Source organism: Talpa occidentalis, unplaced genomic scaffold, assembly GCF_014898055.3.
Source record: "Talpa occidentalis isolate TD23 unplaced genomic scaffold, MPIMG_talOcc4v2.1 talOcc4.6, whole genome shotgun sequence".
Classification (NCBI taxonomy): Eukaryota; Metazoa; Chordata; class Mammalia; order Eulipotyphla; family Talpidae; genus Talpa; species Talpa occidentalis.
This window is the reverse complement of record NW_023604972.1, coordinates 119,689,638-119,707,878: the sequence shown is the minus strand read 5'-3', so window position 1 is coordinate 119,707,878 and position 18,241 is coordinate 119,689,638. Positions and strand designations below refer to the sequence as shown.

Here is an 18,241-nt window from a genome sequence, read left to right as displayed (position 1 = left end):
CTTTCTTTAGAAAGACTGTTTGAGCAGTAGGGTGAGGATGAATTTAAGATATGGATGATGCAAGACTCTAGTCAATGAAGGTAAGACCTGAACTCTGAATGTAGCCCAGTGAATCTGCTTGGAGAGAAGGGAATGTACTTGTGTGTTTATGATGAGTGGCAGCACTGATGGGTAATGGAGAGATACAAAACGCCACAGAAGGATGAGGCTTGGGTGCTTGGGTAGATAGTACTACACTCACTGAGTTATTGTATATAGGAAGAACAGACTGGGGAAGGATGATGACTTCCGTTTAGCTCACGTGGCATTTTTTGAGGTGCTAGACATGTGCGACATCAGCAGGGATTATAGCTAAAGCTTCAGGAGGGCAGGTAGAGTAACAGGGTGGCAAATGATGGTGACTGAGTGTTAACAAAATGGAAGGCACAGGTTCAAGGGGAATTGAGAAGAAATTGTTACAGGTATAGAGGGAGGAGAAGCAGGGAAGAATGTTACTGTAGAAATCAAGACCTTCAAATGTTAGTGAGACTAAAAAGATTCCATTAGTTTGGAGAATAGTATGCATTATTGTAATGTTACTAAGAAAAGCTCTCATCAGACAACCAAAATCACCACCAATCAAAGTGTCTGGATCCTCTTATTTTTTTTTAAATAGGATTATGTGGAGAGATAGCTATGACTTTATTTTTTTTTTGGAAGCAAGTAATAGGAATAATTAAAAGTGTGCAGATGATTAGGGTCCTTTAAATATCACCTTGTAGGGGATATGACCCTGCAGTTGCTCTATGAAGTTGAAAGGGCAGGTGAGATATTGCCTGTTCATCTGAGGTGATATCTGTGCAAAATTCTTGGGTGATCTTCCTGTCATGAGTTTTGGGAGGTGGCTGGGTAACCTCTTAAAAATGTTAAGGAGTTCTCATTTTATTGTACTTAAAAACAAGTAGGGAACCCTAACATTTTATGGAATAATCATTCTTGATACATAAAAATGTTTATATATTTAAGACAGCTTAATAAACAAAGTATTAACATCTCTAAGATGTGGGCAAGAGACCCATGGGGAGGTTAACAATGGCAGCTTTTATCTTGGTTTTGTTCCTTCTGTCCCAGATGTGCTGGGCCCCTCTGTCCCTTTCCTATGGGTCCCCACCAGGAAACGCCTTAGACTCGTGGCAGGTTTCTAGCTTCAAGTTGGCTTTGGACCAACCCTGTTTGGCTGAGCATTTACCCACGAGGCGATGGGTAAATTTGGGCAATTGATTTGGAAACTTTATTCTTCCCCTTTTCTGTATTGCACATTAATTTTATTAAAGTTCCTTTCCATGAAAGGTCTTATGCACTAGAGTAGGTTTTGTCTTGATGTGGCGGATGGCAGAACCTATTTAGAACCACCAAGTTTAGCGGTTCTGGAGTGCCCCTCACCCTGCCTGGTAACAATTCTAAGTTCATGAAATAACAGGTTCTCACTGTGTCTACCTGGAGGCTGGTACAGAGTCATGTTAGGACCCTGAGGAGTCAGCTGAGTGCAAGGGCTTAGACTTAGGCTCTGGAGCCAGTCTGGGTTCGGCTCTTCTTTCTACCACTTAGTGGTTGCTAATTACTTAACCTCTCTCTGCCAGGCTTGTTCTAAGAATTTAATGACTAGGGCCTCCCTGGTGGCGCAAGGGGTTAAGCACTGCACTATGAAGTAATCTAAAGCCTCTGCAGCGCTTCACGAGTTCCATACATGGCCGGCCAGGGAGAAACCCACATGGCACAGCAGACCTCTCCTGTCTCGCCCGCTGCTCTCCTCGGCAGTGAACTTTGGTCAATCTGCCTATTCTGTTCTCCACTCTGTCTCTGGTGAGTCCTCTCATCCCCCCTCCCCCTGCATCTCTGGCCTGTGCCCCAGTTCTTGTATGCATAGATAACTAAATCTTAAAAAAAAAAAAGTCTCCTCTTAAAAAAAAAAAAGAATTTAATGACTAAATGTTAAAACACACACACACATGCACAGCACAACTGTATCTGGCATATAGGAAGCATTTAGTAAAATGATATTATTACATTTCTTGTTTCCTCAAATACAATGTTTGAAAAGTGATTTGAATCTTATAGCTAGGACAATGCTATAGTAAAAGGAGGAAGATAGAAATCAATGAAAAGTATACTTTTATTATCCAAATTATTCTTTGAAATTCCCTTCATGGAATCTGTAATGGTGTTACAGGGCAGGAAGAGGGGCAGCCCAGACCACGCAAACCTGCCTGCTCTAAATAGGTTCTGCCATCTGCTGCATCAACACAAAACATATGAGACTTTAATGAGAAGGAATTTTAATACAGTTAATAAGCAATACATGAAAGGCAAAGAATATAGTTTCTGAATCAAGTACCCAAAGTTACCCGTCCCCTCGTGGGTAAAATTCTACCCAAGCAGAATTGGCCCAGAGAAAGGCCGCAAAACCTGTCACAAGTCTAAAGCATCTTCCAGTGGGGACCCACAGAAAAGGGTGAGAAACAACCAGACAAGTCTGGAAGGAAAAGAGCAAAATCAAAATCAAGACAAAAACTGCCATTGTCACCTCCCCCAGGTCTCACCCACTTCTGTTTCACCCAGTCCACGACCAAAAGGCAAGTGCAATTTCTTCACGTGTCTTTCGGCTCCATCCTGCTTCCCTCCTTCCTCAGTCTCCTCTGCAGCTTCTTCTCCTCCTTGCTCAGCTCCACCCTCCTTTTGGGTGGGGCAGGAAACCTGGAACCCGCCCCCTGCGGACCACCCTGTTACAACGGGAGTAAGTAACATTTCTGTAATATCAGGAAACCATTTAGAAAATTTACAGGACAAGAAAGGAAACTCATGAAGACCTCTTGAAGCAGATGTAATAAAGACACCTCTCAAATATGGTAAGAACACCTTACTTTTTAAAGAATCAAAATCTAGTCTTAGTGCCATGAAATAAAAGTGTCCTTGAAGACTGTCAAGATCCATCTGGGAACCTAGAACCTTCCCTGCAATTCACACTATGCCACTGATGCATTTATGAACTCCTGGGAAAGAGCTGAGACAATATCCAAGAGAAATTTAGAAGAACTGAGGTTGGCTTACATTTGAGAAAATTATGAAATAGGAATTTTGTATGTGACCAGTTAAAATCTTTGTGTTCCTCATAGTTTAACAGACATAGATTTACATGGAAATTCTCATTTCTCTCTAGGGTTAGAATTTTGTTTTAAATTGTATAATTATGGGCCTCCCTGGTGGCACAGGGGTCTTGCGTTATCAAGCTAGCACCAGCCACTGCAGCATGAGTTTGATTCCCAGCCAGAGAGCTAAGCCACATGGTGCAGCAGACCTCTCCAGTCTTGCCTGCTGCTCCCCTCAGCAGTATATTTCAGTCAATCTACCTGTTCTGCTCCCCACTCTGTCTCTGGTGAATCCTCTCACCCCCTGAACTTCTGGCCTACACCCCAGTTCTTGTATGCATAAATAAAATAAATCTTAAAAGAACAAGAACTGTGTACTTACTGTTAAGTTAAATGGTTGGTTTTGCCTTAATCTTTAAGCTCTTGTAAAATTGGCAAACATATTGATAGCCTTGGGTGTGCAAAATAGCCTTGGTGGGATGCAAAATAATTGGGGAGAAAATTCACTTGAATACCAAAGGTGCTTGATGAGGATTTCCAGGCATTGTTAGGAGAAATGCTTAAGGCAGCACAAGTCAGGTCAAGGGGGATTAAGATGAAAAGTGGAAGGTTTCTGGAAGGAAGAAATTAGAAACCCCATATCAAAGGAAATGCCAGAGCTGTGGTGGAGAGCAGAAAGTGGGGGAACATGACAAGAGACATAGGCAGAAGATCCTGTCTAGTGATTGTCTAGATGATCCATCTAGAAAAATATTTACTTAAGTGTTAATTGTAATTTTCTTCAAATGGTAGGATTTTTTCTTTCCTCTATATTTTCCTGTATTTTTTGACCAAAGAAACATCATCATAGGTCCCATTTTTACAAGAGGGGAAAATAATAAAGCCATTTATACTTAGAGCAGAAAAACCTTTCTGCTGATAGCTCATGAAGGGTTTAAGTTCACAAGTTATGACTATAGAAAATGGATTGTCTTGTTCTAAAATTCTCAGTCACACTTGCTCATTCTATTTGAGACTTAAATTCCCTCCCCGATTTTTTATATGAAAACTTGTAGGCATACTCACAAGCTGAAAGTGAAGTTGAATGTGAACAGCAATATATACCCTGCCTAGATTTCACAATTGTAAGCATTTTGCTATTGTTTTATCAATTCTATTCATACATCCATTCACCTTTGGGTTTTAAAGCATTTCAAAGTGAGTTGCAGACATCAATAACCTATTTGACATTAAAATACCCACAATCCCCTGTACATATGGCCCCACAAGATGAGTCCAGAGAGACTTTGCCTCAGCATACTGTTAAGAATTTACACTTGAGGCCTCCCTGGTGGTGCAGGCGGTTGAGTGCCACACTGTGAAGCTGTCCGCAGCCTCTGCAGCGCTGGTTTGATCCGGGCCGGCCAGCGAGGATCCCACATGGCACAGCAGACCTCCCCTGTCTCGCCCGCTGCTCCCCTCAGCAGTGTATTTCATCAGTCTGCCTGTTCTGTTCCCCGTTCTGTCACTGGTGAATCCTCTCACCCTCCTGCGCATCTGGCCTGTACTCCGGTTCTTGTATAAATAAAAATAAATCTTAAAAAAAAAAAGATTTTACACTTGAGCTCTCTTCCTAGACATAGACACTTTCAGATCCAAATTTTGCCAGAAGGTAAAGTTTGTCAAACCTTATCCTGACTCTACAAACTAGAACAATTTATTTAGCTCATAGAATATTAAATCCAGAAAGAGAAACTATCTGATCTGAGTTGCCAACTCCATTGTTTCCAGAACCAAGCAGATAACCTAGGAAGGGGTATCTTGGATAAGATGATAATGGGTCTGAAAATGGAGACTGACCCAGTCTTCGTGTGGGAGGCATAGGGTGGTGGGTGGAGTGGGAAGAAGAAGAGTTGACCTAAGAGCTTGTGAGAAAACACCATTGATAATCCAGCCAAGACTCCCAGCTTCAGCCCTACTGGTTACTACTGTCTGGTAACCATTATCTCTTTGTTTCTCCCCTATGGGTCTAGGAGACTTAAAGGCACAGATTTATTAGTATAACTAAAATAGAACCTTTAGTATAAATAAAAAAGAACATTTAGTTATTATTATAACTAAAACAGAACCTTAAATAGAACTTTTACTTATGCATTCAATATCTATAGCCATTCAGTTAACAATGGAAACAGTAATTCCCACACTAGGGCAAAGATGCTCTATATTTCTCTTTTTTTCATGTTACTCGCTCGAGAGGGCAATATTCTCCCACTTCTGGACTGACTACCTGTAACAACGAAGAGACAAACCAGTTTTCTCGCGGATTCAAGGTTAAGTGCAGCATCATTTCTCAGGAATGCACTGGCCACCCTCTCTTTTTGGTGGGGGTGCTGTGGTTTACAAATTAAATAGAAGGACTTACCATGTGGAAGGGAAGAACAGTGAGGAAAATGGGGCTGTAGAAGAATCAAGATGCAGAGAAATCCTATCTGGCTTTTCATGCCCGACTAGTCACCAAAATATGGCTATTCCGGTAACTCTGAACTTCCTCCCTCTCTCTTGGCGCTTTTCAATCAACACTTGCTCAGGTTGGTTAACTTTTATATCATTGGGAACTAGAACCATCTGAGTGGTACATGCTCAGTCGCTGCAGGTGGACTTTGCTTTGAAATCAAGTTACAAAATTCCACCCTCATTGATTATTTTTTGTTTGTTTGTTTGCTTGATAATTAACAAGTAGTTTGGAAACTCCCTGTTCCCCTTCCCCATGCCATTGATAGCTAAATGGAACTATTGTGTTGGATCAGCTGAGGGCCTGCAAGTGAAAAAGCCCCACCTATCCCTGAAATGCTGTCTCCTGCAGTTGTGACTACTTATGATGAATTAGTTTCTCTAAGGCATATCCTCTAGTGATGTAAATTCATCTATTTTTCTTTCAAAGTTGTAGTGAATAACATTGTTAGTAATTCCTTGGTCTGTGTACTTAATTTGACAAATCAAAATGTATTCATATAAGTCAGACCTCTCAAATGTCTACATGTTAAAGTGTTTTTTGCTTGATTTCACGTAATTCTTTCAACTAAATGTCACAGATCAAATTAAACAAATGTTTATTTCAATCCATTTCTTCTGATCTCTGTCAGAATTGATGAGTTGAACTTAATATTGGCTTATCAATTTTTGTAGCTCAAATTTGACTATAGAGCAATGATTTTTAACTCTGGTTTTATAATTCTCCTAGATGGATTGAAAAGATGTATAGTGAAAATGTTAATGACAAAAGTAAATATTTGTTCAATCAATATTTTGAAAGTACATATAACACTTGGTGGGAAAAGTAGGGCTTATGAAGCAAGAGTTCCAATATGAAAAAAGGAAAACATTCTTTAAACCCATTTAAAAACTCCTCTCCCTCAAATACTTATTTCGACTTTGTTTTGCAGATTCCGTGCATGTTTTACTTACAAAATATATATTCTAGAAAAATTTTGTGTGGCATTGCTATATGATTGGCATTATTCAGAAGACATCATATAAAAGTAATCCTTAAATCAATTTTGTTAAATCTTTAAACAATTCTATTACAAATTGTTTAATGTCCACATAGCAGATAATGGACAGCACTAAGATTGAAATTCAAGAAATCTTAACACTAAATAACATTCATTTAAAAGTTTGTTTCCTCATATACCTGAAAAGATGAACTCTTATACCTCTGAATCATATACAGTGTTGTAAACCAGTTACTTAAGTAATTAAAAATTAAAAAAAGTTTGTTCCCTAAAACTATACATTTCCACTACGAATTCCTGAAACATTGGGTCAGAGTTGGCATAAGTGATCATTAAAATGGACTGAGAAAGTAAATGAATGACTAAAGCAAACTTTGGCTGAATGTTTGAAATCATTTGGGGGAATTTAGAAGAAAAAAGGTACATGAGACTCACCCAGGCCAGTGGAATCAGAATCTCTGGGTTTGGGATTCATGCGACTGTGTATTTTAAAGTTTGACAGGTGTTTTCATTATGCAGCCAGGTGGAGAACCATAAATGTAAGCCTTAGCTACATCTTAGTAAAGGAATCTCAAACTTTACCTTGCATCAAAATCACCCGGAGGGCTTGTGAATATACAAGTGGCTGGGTCCCACTCTCACAACTTATTATTCAGCTGGTCTTGGGTGGAGTCCAAACATCTATAGCAAGTTCCCAGGGAATGTAGATGCTGCTGGTTTAGGGGATACACGATTGCCTTAATAGATTGGGGTAGGGTTAAAGTGTGGTAATAGAGATGGAAGAAAGGAGATTAATTCTCCCAGGAAGAAACTGGACTAATTCACCAATATCCCATTCCCCCTGATGCTGACACATTTCCCCTACTTTGTTGATTTACCCTTTGTCACTGATCAAGGATGAGGGGAGAAAAGAAAAGAGGCAAACATGAAACTAAAAGGAAATGAGGGAAAAGAGATAGAGAAATCAACTTCTGGTCAGTAAATTCAAGTTTTGTGGCTTTCTCCTTGACCTAACCTCATGTCAGTGATAGAATATAACATGAGAAAATTTAATGACAGCTACATACCCTCTCCCCTTACCCCCACCCGCCAAAAAAATATATCTTTCTATAGCACAAGCTGAACAGAAAGGCAGTAAGGGAGAATGGGAATTAAGCACTGGTGAGACTGGCTCTTAGTTCAGGCTTCAGAAGCATTTGTTTGTTCATTTCCCATAGGTTAACCTGAAAATCTGAGCTAGGGTCACTCTGAAATGAAGGGTAGGCACAGATATCTGTTTCCCATTCTTTGCACCATGAAAGGAAAACAAGTGATCTGCTGCTAAAAATTGCCTCGGGACAGATCTGTGGTTCTCAGCTGGGACTGATTTTGATTGGGGAATGTGTTGGAGTAGGGGCGCTTAACATCTCTGAGTAGAGACCAGATATACTCCTGAACATCTCACATTGTACAACATTGCACTATAAGGTTGCTGAAACTCTTTGGTAGACACAAATCCAGAGCCAGGGCAGGGACCAAGGTGCCTGTCAGTTAACTTAGTAATGAACAATTAAATGTGCATTATTGCACATTTGATAGTGCAATATATGGCGTTGGCATACAACTGTTAGTACAGATCTGGTTCTGGATTGAAGTACTCAGAAATAAGTAGAGATCAGGACTATACTAGATAATGTGGAAAGAAGGCTGATAGACAGAAAACCAACCAACTAACCAAGCCTTCTCAAAATGAGTCTACAACATGAAATTTCAAAATACAGGAAGAAAACTATTAAATTTAAAAAAATCAACAGTTGAAAGATGAATTTACATAAAACTAAATTAAAATAATAGAAAAATCTGGAAATGACTTTAAGACTTTAGAATCCATCAAGAAACAAGTAAATGAATGACCATAGGTAAGTATAAGAATATTTAAACAGAAATAAGCTAATATTAGGCAAGAACTAGTGGTTGTAAAATAAAATTATTTCCAGAAATTAGAAAGAAAGACATATTATCATGGGCCTCCCTGCTGGCGCAGGAGGTTGAACGCCACACTGTGAAGCTGTCCGCAGCCTCTGCAGTGCGGCTTCCATCCGGGCCAGCCGCTGAGAATCCCACATGGCCAAGCAGACCTCTCCTGTCTGGCCCACTGCTTCCCTCAGCAGTGTATTTTATCAGTCTGCCTGTTCTGTTCCCCACTCTGTCTCCAGTGAATCCTCTCACCCTCCCACACATCTGGCCTGTACCCCAGTTCTTGTATAAAAATAAATAAATTTAAAAAAATTTAAAGAAAAACATATCATTGAAATAAAATCTCAGTATATGGGATTAAAACCTAGATACGGATATATGTAAGTTGAACAACTATCCTGATATATTGGGGCCTAAGAGGTTTTTAGACTTTTCTTCCCCTGGCAAGGTTATACTCTCTTTGCTGTGCTTTTTCAAAGCTTCCAACTATAAATAATTAATTTATAAACATAATTTATAAATATAAAAAATTCCCAAGAACCTTGTGTCCTCTGTATTCCAGTTCTACAGTGTATTTCCTCTCTGACTAATCACCTGTCTCAATCCATATGGTCTCAGCAGGGATGGCAAGGGAAGTCAGAATGACAGAAAGGATAAACAGTCTCTATCTTTTGGGGGTTGGGGAGTGAGAGAATGGAGTGTGGGGATAGAAAATTGCCTCTCTAAACTATGGTAGCAATGGAATATACATGTATTAGAACATAGTTTTATGGGGAAATAATAGGAAGCTGTAGCAAAATATTAATTAACATTTATTGTTCAGCTACATTATGGGTGAAGCTGATTTTTGTGGTACAACTGGGGATGTGGTGATTGTTTATTATAAGTGTGAGCCAAATGATGCCTTTCCATTAACTCTGGGGACATAAACTTCCCCTAAGGTTTGGACTCTCTGGCCTGTGTTTGTTTCTTTTAATTAAAACAATAAAATGCATTTTTTTAAACAAAAGAGCTTTTGTAGATCTACTGTGTGTCAAAATGGTTCCGATCATCAGGAATATTGGCCAATATTTATCACTGGATTTCTCTTCTGGAATCCAAAGTTCTCATAATTGGAAACTTGACTAGATTCCTCGTCCTGGCACCCAGATATCTTAGGAAGCACAAAGAATATAATTTTCTTTCAGTAAGCGTAAGTCTTCCTCCATTCTAAAGAGTACAACCAGAAAGGGGAAATTTGACTCCAGTCTCTCCACTAGTATAATGAGGACTCAGCAACTTTTTCTTAACATACTAAATAATAATTATGGGACAAGCAAAGATTCGAAAGGCTTGGAAGACCTGGCTGCGAAGCACCCCACCCCTCTCTGTACTATGTAAAGAAGATTAGATGTTTGCCAAAACAGGGAGGGTCATAAAATATTTTACTTACCATTTTTATTGGAAAGAGTTGATGTGCCTGGTGCCCTGCGACCGACCCGAAGATGCTGTAACTCAGACAGTGAATGTGCAAGTTAGCTTTGCAGAGTGTACTTCCTTTTTTCGACTGTGTGGTCTGTCCAGTTTTCACACATTGATATGGAAGGCTGAATTTGCATGTTCTCTCAGCCCTCAGAGCATTTGTATACCTGACCAGGTTTACTCAGTTAAGTACATTTTTATAGTAACATGAGAACAGGTACAGGGAAAGTTTTGAAGTCTGAAAGATGGATAGACATTTTTTAAAGTGCTTATATGTTAAATTCTGCGTATATTATTAACCTATTTTACATATAATTTGCATTTGTGGATGTATCTGTCTATCTATCTATCATCTGTCTACCCATTTATCCATTATCTATGAATGAAGGACTCATTCTAAAACAGCAATGTGGTTGACTTGGGTGGAGGTGATAATAGTCTTGTACTTTGCTGAGTTTTTGACTTTTCTGTTTTAAGTGTATTGTAATCGTTAACAACATTTATCATCTTAAAAAGAACAAAAGGATCATTGTAATTTTAAAAAACAATATTAAATGTAATAAAATTTATCTCACCAACATTTAAATGATGGCACTATTCATAAACATCACAGAATGTTACTCTGCCTGTTATATTTTGTTAAAAAATGTTTATTTTTTTGTTAAAAAATATATGCCAAAAATTATGCCAGACTAGGTTCATATGTTTTTGGTTGTTTGTTTATTTTTTGGTAGTATTGTTTATTTATTTATTTTTTTTTTGGTAGTATTTGTTAGCATCAGATGCCTCAAACTCTGACACTGGTGAATTAGATATTCTTGAGTTAAGGGCACATACTATTTGAACCCAAGTAGTCAGATTTCTTACCAGTGATCTGTAGTACTTCTCTGGACACATTTTGTAAATGTATCTACTTTATTTTAAAGATGTTGCTTGATACTAAAGTCATTTCCAGCACAGAAAATCATCTTCATTTCCCATTGCAAAGGAAAGTCAACTAATGCTTTAATTTGGGGTTGCTAATTTCTAGATCTTGTTATATAAGTATTACCACATCTACTTGGGAGAGTCACCAAATTTCTTTACTTCCTGTCAAAGTAATACTAATTAGGTGCGTGACAATACCAAATCACTTCTTAAAAAATAAGGTATGTTATGGCTTGTTCATGAAAATGCTTTTCAAAATAAGGATGGGCTTAGTAATATGGGAAGAAGCACCACAGGGCAAGGCGGGTTGACAACCTGGGCCACGTTTTGGAGGTAGAAAGGAACCTGATACTGACTTAAAACTTGTAGGTATTTTAAAGGGGAGTGGACTTGAGGAGCAGTCAGCGTGAGGTGGGTAGTCATGGATCTGAAATTACACAGTCTCTGTCACATAATAAATGCTCAGTGAATGAATAGAGCCGAGAGATCAAGGAAAGACATGTGTAGGACCCAGGCATGCTTTTAAATATTAATGCCAGAAGACCTTGAACTGGAGATACTCTGTAGCTGAACAGAAAGCCTCTTATTCACTATCTGCTGAAGCAGATGATCAAATGCTCAGTCCTGGGTCTAAAGGAGTGGTTGCAAACAGGACTGTACATTTATATCACCTCAAAAGCTTTTATTAATCCCAGTTCCCAGTCTTCTCCCCAGACCAGTAAATCAAAATGTCCATATTTGAGACTCAGGTATCAGTAATTTTTAAGGCTCCCAGGTCATTCAAAAGTGCAGGCAAGTTTGAGGCCCAGCCTCTAAAAGGTGGAACAGTGGTCTACTAGTGAGATGGTTTATTGATCACCAAACATGCTTTACAAGGAGAAGTAATCCTGATTCCTATTACCAAGTTTATTGATAGGTTTTCACTATGCTCTCAATAATGATGACTTGTTCTTAGGCAGCCTATGATTATCTCTCTGTACCAGTAAGTTAGACAAAAAATACACAATCAACAGAATTCTAGTAATTTCATTAACAGTGTAGCCTAACAGACATTTTGAGTGTACATTAACAGTGTAGCCTAACAGACATTAAGACATTTTGAATTTCAGCTCATTTATCTGAATTCCCTTCAATTTATGCTTATTTCTAAATGCAGATTAAGGTAATTCTTGGTTGCTATTGAAACAAATTCAGCGCTCTCTCAAAAACATATATTTAAGAGATTATTTTGGATAAGGAAAAACAGGTAAAAGATGAAGTCCCCAGCCATAATTCATAACCCAATAAGTTTTTGGAGCATCATCACTTTACTGGGAAAATAGAAAAGAACAAACCACATTTCAAAATTACATATGCTTGTGAGAGTATTTCCTGTGAAGTCAATAAAGTCTGTCAGTCCCTGTGCGGAGAGGTGAAACAGGAAATGCAATGAAGACAACAGACATAACAGAGATACCATCTAAAGAAGATAAAGTTGTATTTTTGTGGTATAGACTGCTATTATTCCTGTCAGTGGAGGGAAACTTAGCTCAGAGAACGCCAAAGTGGTTCTAATTCTTCAAATATTTGGGCACCCATTTACCTTTTTTTTTTTTTTAACACATTTGCATCTAAAAAACTGTTATTGTTCAGCTGATGGTAAAATGAGTCTTGCCTGCTGGCACTCAGTGGAAGATAACAGCTAGGTGGAGGCGATGAGGGCAGAGACACTGAGCTGCTTGCAGTAACCAGCTGCTTCTTTTTTAAAGTTAATTTACAAGAAAAAGAATAGACAGCAAACTGATTGTTATTTAAAAGCATTGACAGGGCCTCCCTGGTGGCGCAGCGATTGAGCGCTGGGCTGTGAAGCTGCCGGCAGCCTCTGCAGCGCCGGTTAGATCCCCGGCCACTGGGTGAGGGTCCCACTTGGCGGGCAGACCTCTCCTGCCGTGCCCACTGTTCCCCTCAGTAGTGTATTTCGTCAGTCTGCCTGTTCTGTTCCCCGCTCTGGCTCTGGTGAATTCTCTCACCCTCCCGTGCCTCTGACTGTACCCAGTGCTTGTATAAATAAATGAATAAATCTTAAAATAAATAAATAAAGCATTGATATTGTTGTATTTACCAGACTTTAAAACATATATGGTTAAAATTGTTAGCATAGTGGTTGGAAATGCTTGCAAACTCTTACAGGATTTCAAATTTATAACCTGAATGATTATAGGGGAGAAACAAATGCTATTACTTTTAGGGCCCAACGTTAGCATACCTGGAAAAGACCCTTAAGAGAGGAGAATAGATGTAGAGTCTCACCTCTTCCAGGAAGCCTTCTGTGTCACTGCCTCACTGCTCTCCCCTTTTTCTGAACTACAGACTGAGACATAAAATGTTTGCCTTTTATGGTTCTCCCATTGCATTGGATTTGGCTCCCCAACTGGATTTGAAACTCCTCCAGTATGAATTAATTTTCATACTTCCTTCTGTTACCCTAGATACTAGAGCAGATTTTATTTTTTTAAACCGTTTTTGGCTCATGGCTTCCTTTCAGAATCTGATGGAAGTGGTACACAGTTTGCACACTAATTCGGCATGTATACAGCCTGCCCTGAAGCCCATCACTTATGGGAAGTGTAAGCACAATTCTTGGCTAAAATAATGACAAATACTAGGAGATGGTAACTGCTCTGCTGTTCTTTGACAATGATTAGAGTACAGAAATGTGAAGTCACACCTTGACTTTCCAGACCTGGAATGTGGTCGACTCAAATGTCATTATAGTCTTTTTTTTTTTTTTTTTCTCTTATCAAGATACATGTGATGTGCTCCAACAAAGAACAACTTGAACTCACAAAAAGATCCACAAAATGCAAGGAAATTCTAGTTTCCCTGCTTGGATAGATATGGAATAGCCAAGTCGAAAGCAGCAGGAAGAAAGCAGGTTAAGAATAGGCTTGCTTTGCAAGGTTATGCAGGCGGAAATGGGCAGCTCCTGGATTTGGCTTATTTCTCCTCTCTTTTTTGTTTTGAAAGCAAAATAAATTTTTTCACTTTCTAATTTTAATAAAAGAAGCTTTAGTCCCTTTAGAACATCAGTGTCCTGGGAGAAATAACTTATGAAGTCCAGAAAAATTTATTCCATCTCTGAATAGAACAAGAATTTTGTATTTAAATTCAGGAAGAGCAGGGAAAAATTGTCTTTACCATTTAAACCCAACTCTAGACAACCATTTACTCAGCTCTAAAAAAATGATGAAATAGGACAATAGAAGAATAATCTAAACTGTACTTAAAGAATCTTTTATCAAACTACTTTGTTCTTTGGAGAACAAAGAGACAAAGAACAAAGCTTCTAAAAGCAATATATATTGCATATATTCATTATTTAATGAATAGTCGTTACTTATGGCTTTCCTTTGTAATTTTGGTTATTATTTGTATCTTACCCTCTCATTTGTTTTATCCATCCATCCATCCATGCATCCATCCATCCATCCATCTTTCTATCTTGTGGACTCATGAGACTCTGTGGGGTCTATGGTCTCTTGCTATTCTCTTTTCATGGCTTCTTACCTCTTTAGTTCTGTGTAGTCTTCTCAGAAGTAAAATCCAAGTTGCAATCCTTTCATCTCAATTACTCTCTAAAAAGCAAGATTTAACTTGTTTTGGGCCTCCTGGTGGCCTAGGGGTTAAGTCTCAGTGCTATCACTGCTAGGGCCTGGATTTGATCCTCTGCCAGGGAGCTAACCCACAAGTGGCACAGTAGACCTTTTCTGACTCACTCACTGCTCCCCTCGGCAGTGTATTTCAGTAGATCTGCCTGTTCTGCTCCCCACTTTCTCTGGTGAATCCTCTTACCCCCCACATGTGGCCTACACCCTAGTTCTGCTATGCAAAAAAAAAAAAAAAAAAAGCAACCAAAAAACCAAAATAGGGCTTCCCTGGTGGCACAAGGGGTTAAGACACAACCTATGAAGCAATCCGCAGCCACTGCAGTAGGAGTTCAATCCCCAGCCAGGGAGATACCCACATGGCGCAGTAGACCTCTCCTGACTCTCCCACTGCTCCCCTCAGCAGTGTATTTCACTTAATCTGTCTGTTCTGTTCCTCACTCTGTCTCTGGTGAATCCTCTCACCCCCACACCTCTGGCCTGTATGTACCTCAGTTCTTATATGCATAAATAAATAAATCTTAAAAAAAAAAAAAACCCACCAAAATACAGGCCATAATAGTCTTGATCATAGCTCCTGATAATTTGTGGACAATAATTTGCATTTCAATGAATGAATGAAAAACAAGTCCTTCTTGTTTCCTTTATTCTTTCCTAAATCATCATTCATTCGTCCATCCATTCATTCCCAGTGTCCCTCCCATCAGGAAGGTGAAGCCAGAACGGCTGAAAAATAACTGATGTGCCTTCAGACTTTATAGACTTAGGAATGCCAAAGAGGAACTGGAGCCATTGTTCACAGGTACAGAATTTCAGGTTAGGATGTTGAAAAGTTCTGGAGATAGATATGACAATGCAATGCAACTGCATTGCCCAACAATGTAAATGTACTTAGTGTCACTGAATTGTACACTTAAAAATGGTTCAAATGATAAATTTTACACAATGTATATTTGGTTGCAATAAAAAAATACCCCCCCCCAAAAAAAACAACAAATTGAACTCAATAATTATTTAGTGGAAAGCATTGAACTACTCTGCCATATATCGTTTCCTCAATTTTCAGATTTAACCTTGGAAAGATTTGTATCAATAACCTAGCACGATAATAATAGTGACAACTACCATTCGTTGCTTGTCTGTTAGCTGTCAAATCATTGCATGCGTCATTGCAAAGCATCAACCGAAGCATACCATGAGGAGATAACATTATTCCTGGGCATTTCTTGGACTTAGTGACTTTTCTGGTGACTTATGTATTGTTTAGTCATTTGTCTGTTGTTAAATGGCCACATCATTCCTTTCTCTTGAAGCATTTCACTGCTCATAGCATTGTAGTGGATAATCAACATGAATTGTGGGGATGGAGAGGCTGAGGTGGTGGCGGAGGACATGGAGTGTGAGGTTTGTCTTTCAAAGTATTTGTAAGTTTGTGTGGGTGTGTGTTTCAGAGAGAGAGAAAGAGAAAGAGAAAGAGAAAGAGATTTTTTTTCAGAAATAAATTAAATTGAGCCTAGTCTTTTATCTACCATTTTGGACTGCTCTTCATAAATAGCTATGGCCAAAATAACACAAGGCTGCTGGTGTGGGGCTGTTGCATGCAATATCGCACTGGCTTCACCATCAGATGGTCCTGTGGACACAAGGGTGTAACGCCAGGGTAAGGATGCTGAGCCAGACCTTAAACATTTGTGGTAGATATATTTTGATGGTCTACCAAGTAATCAGTAGAATGAATAAGCAAGCTGAGTTTTAAGTATTAAAGGGGAAAATTATTAAATGTAGAAATACTTATAAGTTTCTTTTGCATTAATCTTAAGGGGGCATGAAGTTTGTCCAGCCCCTCCAGGTCTTTTTGATCATGGCTGTGTAACAGGGTGGTCCCCAGGAAAGGGGGAGGTTCCAGCTTCCCTGCCCCACCCAAGGAAGGGTGGAGCTGAGCAGGGAGAGAAGAAGCTACAGAAGAGACTGAGGAAGGAAGCAGGATGGAGCAAGGAGACCTGGAGGAGGCACATGGAGCCTAGAGATGCAACAGGGTGGTCCCCAGGAAAGGGGGAGCCCTGTCCTATAACAGAGACATGTGAAGAAACTGCGCTTGTCTTTTGGTCGTGGACTGGGTGACACAGATGTGGGTGAGACCCGTGGGGAGGTGACCATGGCAGCTTTTATCTTGATGTTGATTTTGCTCTTTTCCTTCCGGGCTTGTCTGGTTGTTTGTGACCCTTTTCTGTGGGTCCCCACTGGAAGATGTTTTAGACTTGTGGCAGGCTTTGGGGCCTTGCTCTGGGCCGACCCCATATGGATGGAGTTTTACCCACGAGGGGATGGGTAACTTTGGGTGCTTCATTTAGAAACTAGACTCTTTGCCTCACCTGTATTGTTTCCTAGTTTTTATTAAAGTTCCTTCCCATTAAAGTCTCCTATGTTTTGTGTTGATGCGGCGGATGGCAGAACCCATTTAGAATAGGCAGGTTTGCGGGGCTTGGGCTGCCCCTCTCCCTGTCCTATAACAGATGGGGTTCAAGGAAATGATCTGAATGTCACTCCTGAGACTTCAAGGCCTGTTTTCCCCACGTCCCATTCCTTCCATTTGTGGGTTGTACCCTCAGAAATCTTGTGACCTTGGGAGTGGTGATATTGTGCTCTGTGTGCCAAACTAAGAGTTTCCTTGTCAGGAGTCTGCTTTTTGCCAGCTACAAGTAGACTGTGGTTGCAATGCCAAGTAGCTAGAAGCCCACACCTCTTTGTTTCTTGGAATTCTTCCCATTTCAGGCCCGGGGCTTTTTCCTCTGTGCTGCTTCTGGTTGGGTGGTTTCTGGTGTTTCAATAATGCCCCCTGCTGGAAATGCTTTACCAGATAGGTCACCTTTGAAGGAAGTCGGAGGCTCTCTTGTGAACAGTGAACTGGCGTCTTAGCCCCCATTTTCAGTACAGGGGATCTTGGCAAATCGTTAGGCCGACCTTTTGAGGTCTGGTCAAATTTCAGCTCTTTTCTTGTTTGACTTTATGATTACAAGGTAAGAAATTGTCAGTAGTTACTATAACTCCTCCTCATTCAGATCCTCTGTGCCAAAAGCTCAACAATGGATTATTTAAGAGCAGAGTTCAGTATTTACTCAGATTTAACAAATCCTAATATTTTTTGATTTACCCAGATTTCTGGGGGCAGGAAACGGGAATTCTCCTGAGCTCTCAGGGCTATTTTATTTTTTTATTTTATTTATTTTTTTTTTATAAAGTTTTTTCTTTTTAAGATTTATTTATACAAGCACTGGGTACAGTCAGAAGCACGGGAGGGTGAGAGAATTCACCAGAGCCAGAGCGGGGAGCAGAGCAGGCAGAAGGACCGAAGTACACTGCTGAGGGGAGCAGCGGGCAGCAGGAGAGGTTTGCGCGCCATGTGGGACCCTCCTCCAGTGGCCGGGGAGCAGCCGGGGATCGAACCAGTGCTTTAGAGGCTGCAGGCAGCTTCACAACCCAGTGCTCAACTGCTGCGCCACCGGGGAGGCCCTCTCAGGGCTATTTTAATATCATAAAGCACCTTTTATTTTTAGAACTCCTCTCCATACCATACCTAACATATTAAAATGCACAGCACATTCAATAACCTTTTTCTTTGCAGTTGAAAGAAACTTGA

At 39.8% G+C, this 18,241-nt stretch overlaps 1 protein-coding gene across 3 annotated transcripts in view; it reads right to left on the bottom strand.

Annotated features, from left to right (window-relative positions):
• Positions 1–10,070, bottom strand: part of FYB1 (FYN binding protein 1) — a 133,196-nt gene extending 123,126 nt beyond the window's left edge. For 2 of the 3 annotated variants that reach the window (XM_037530099.2, XM_054688128.1), the window contains exon 1: positions 10,005–10,070. In XM_037530099.2, the coding sequence (XP_037385996.1) occupies positions 10,005–10,007 (3 nt within the window). In that variant the 5' untranslated portion in view covers positions 10,008–10,070. Of the gene's footprint in view, positions 1–5,526; positions 5,644–10,004 lie in introns of those variants that run through there. The other variant, XM_054688125.1, reaches the window with a different exon arrangement.
• Between the last annotated feature and the right edge of the window lie 8,171 nt (positions 10,071–18,241).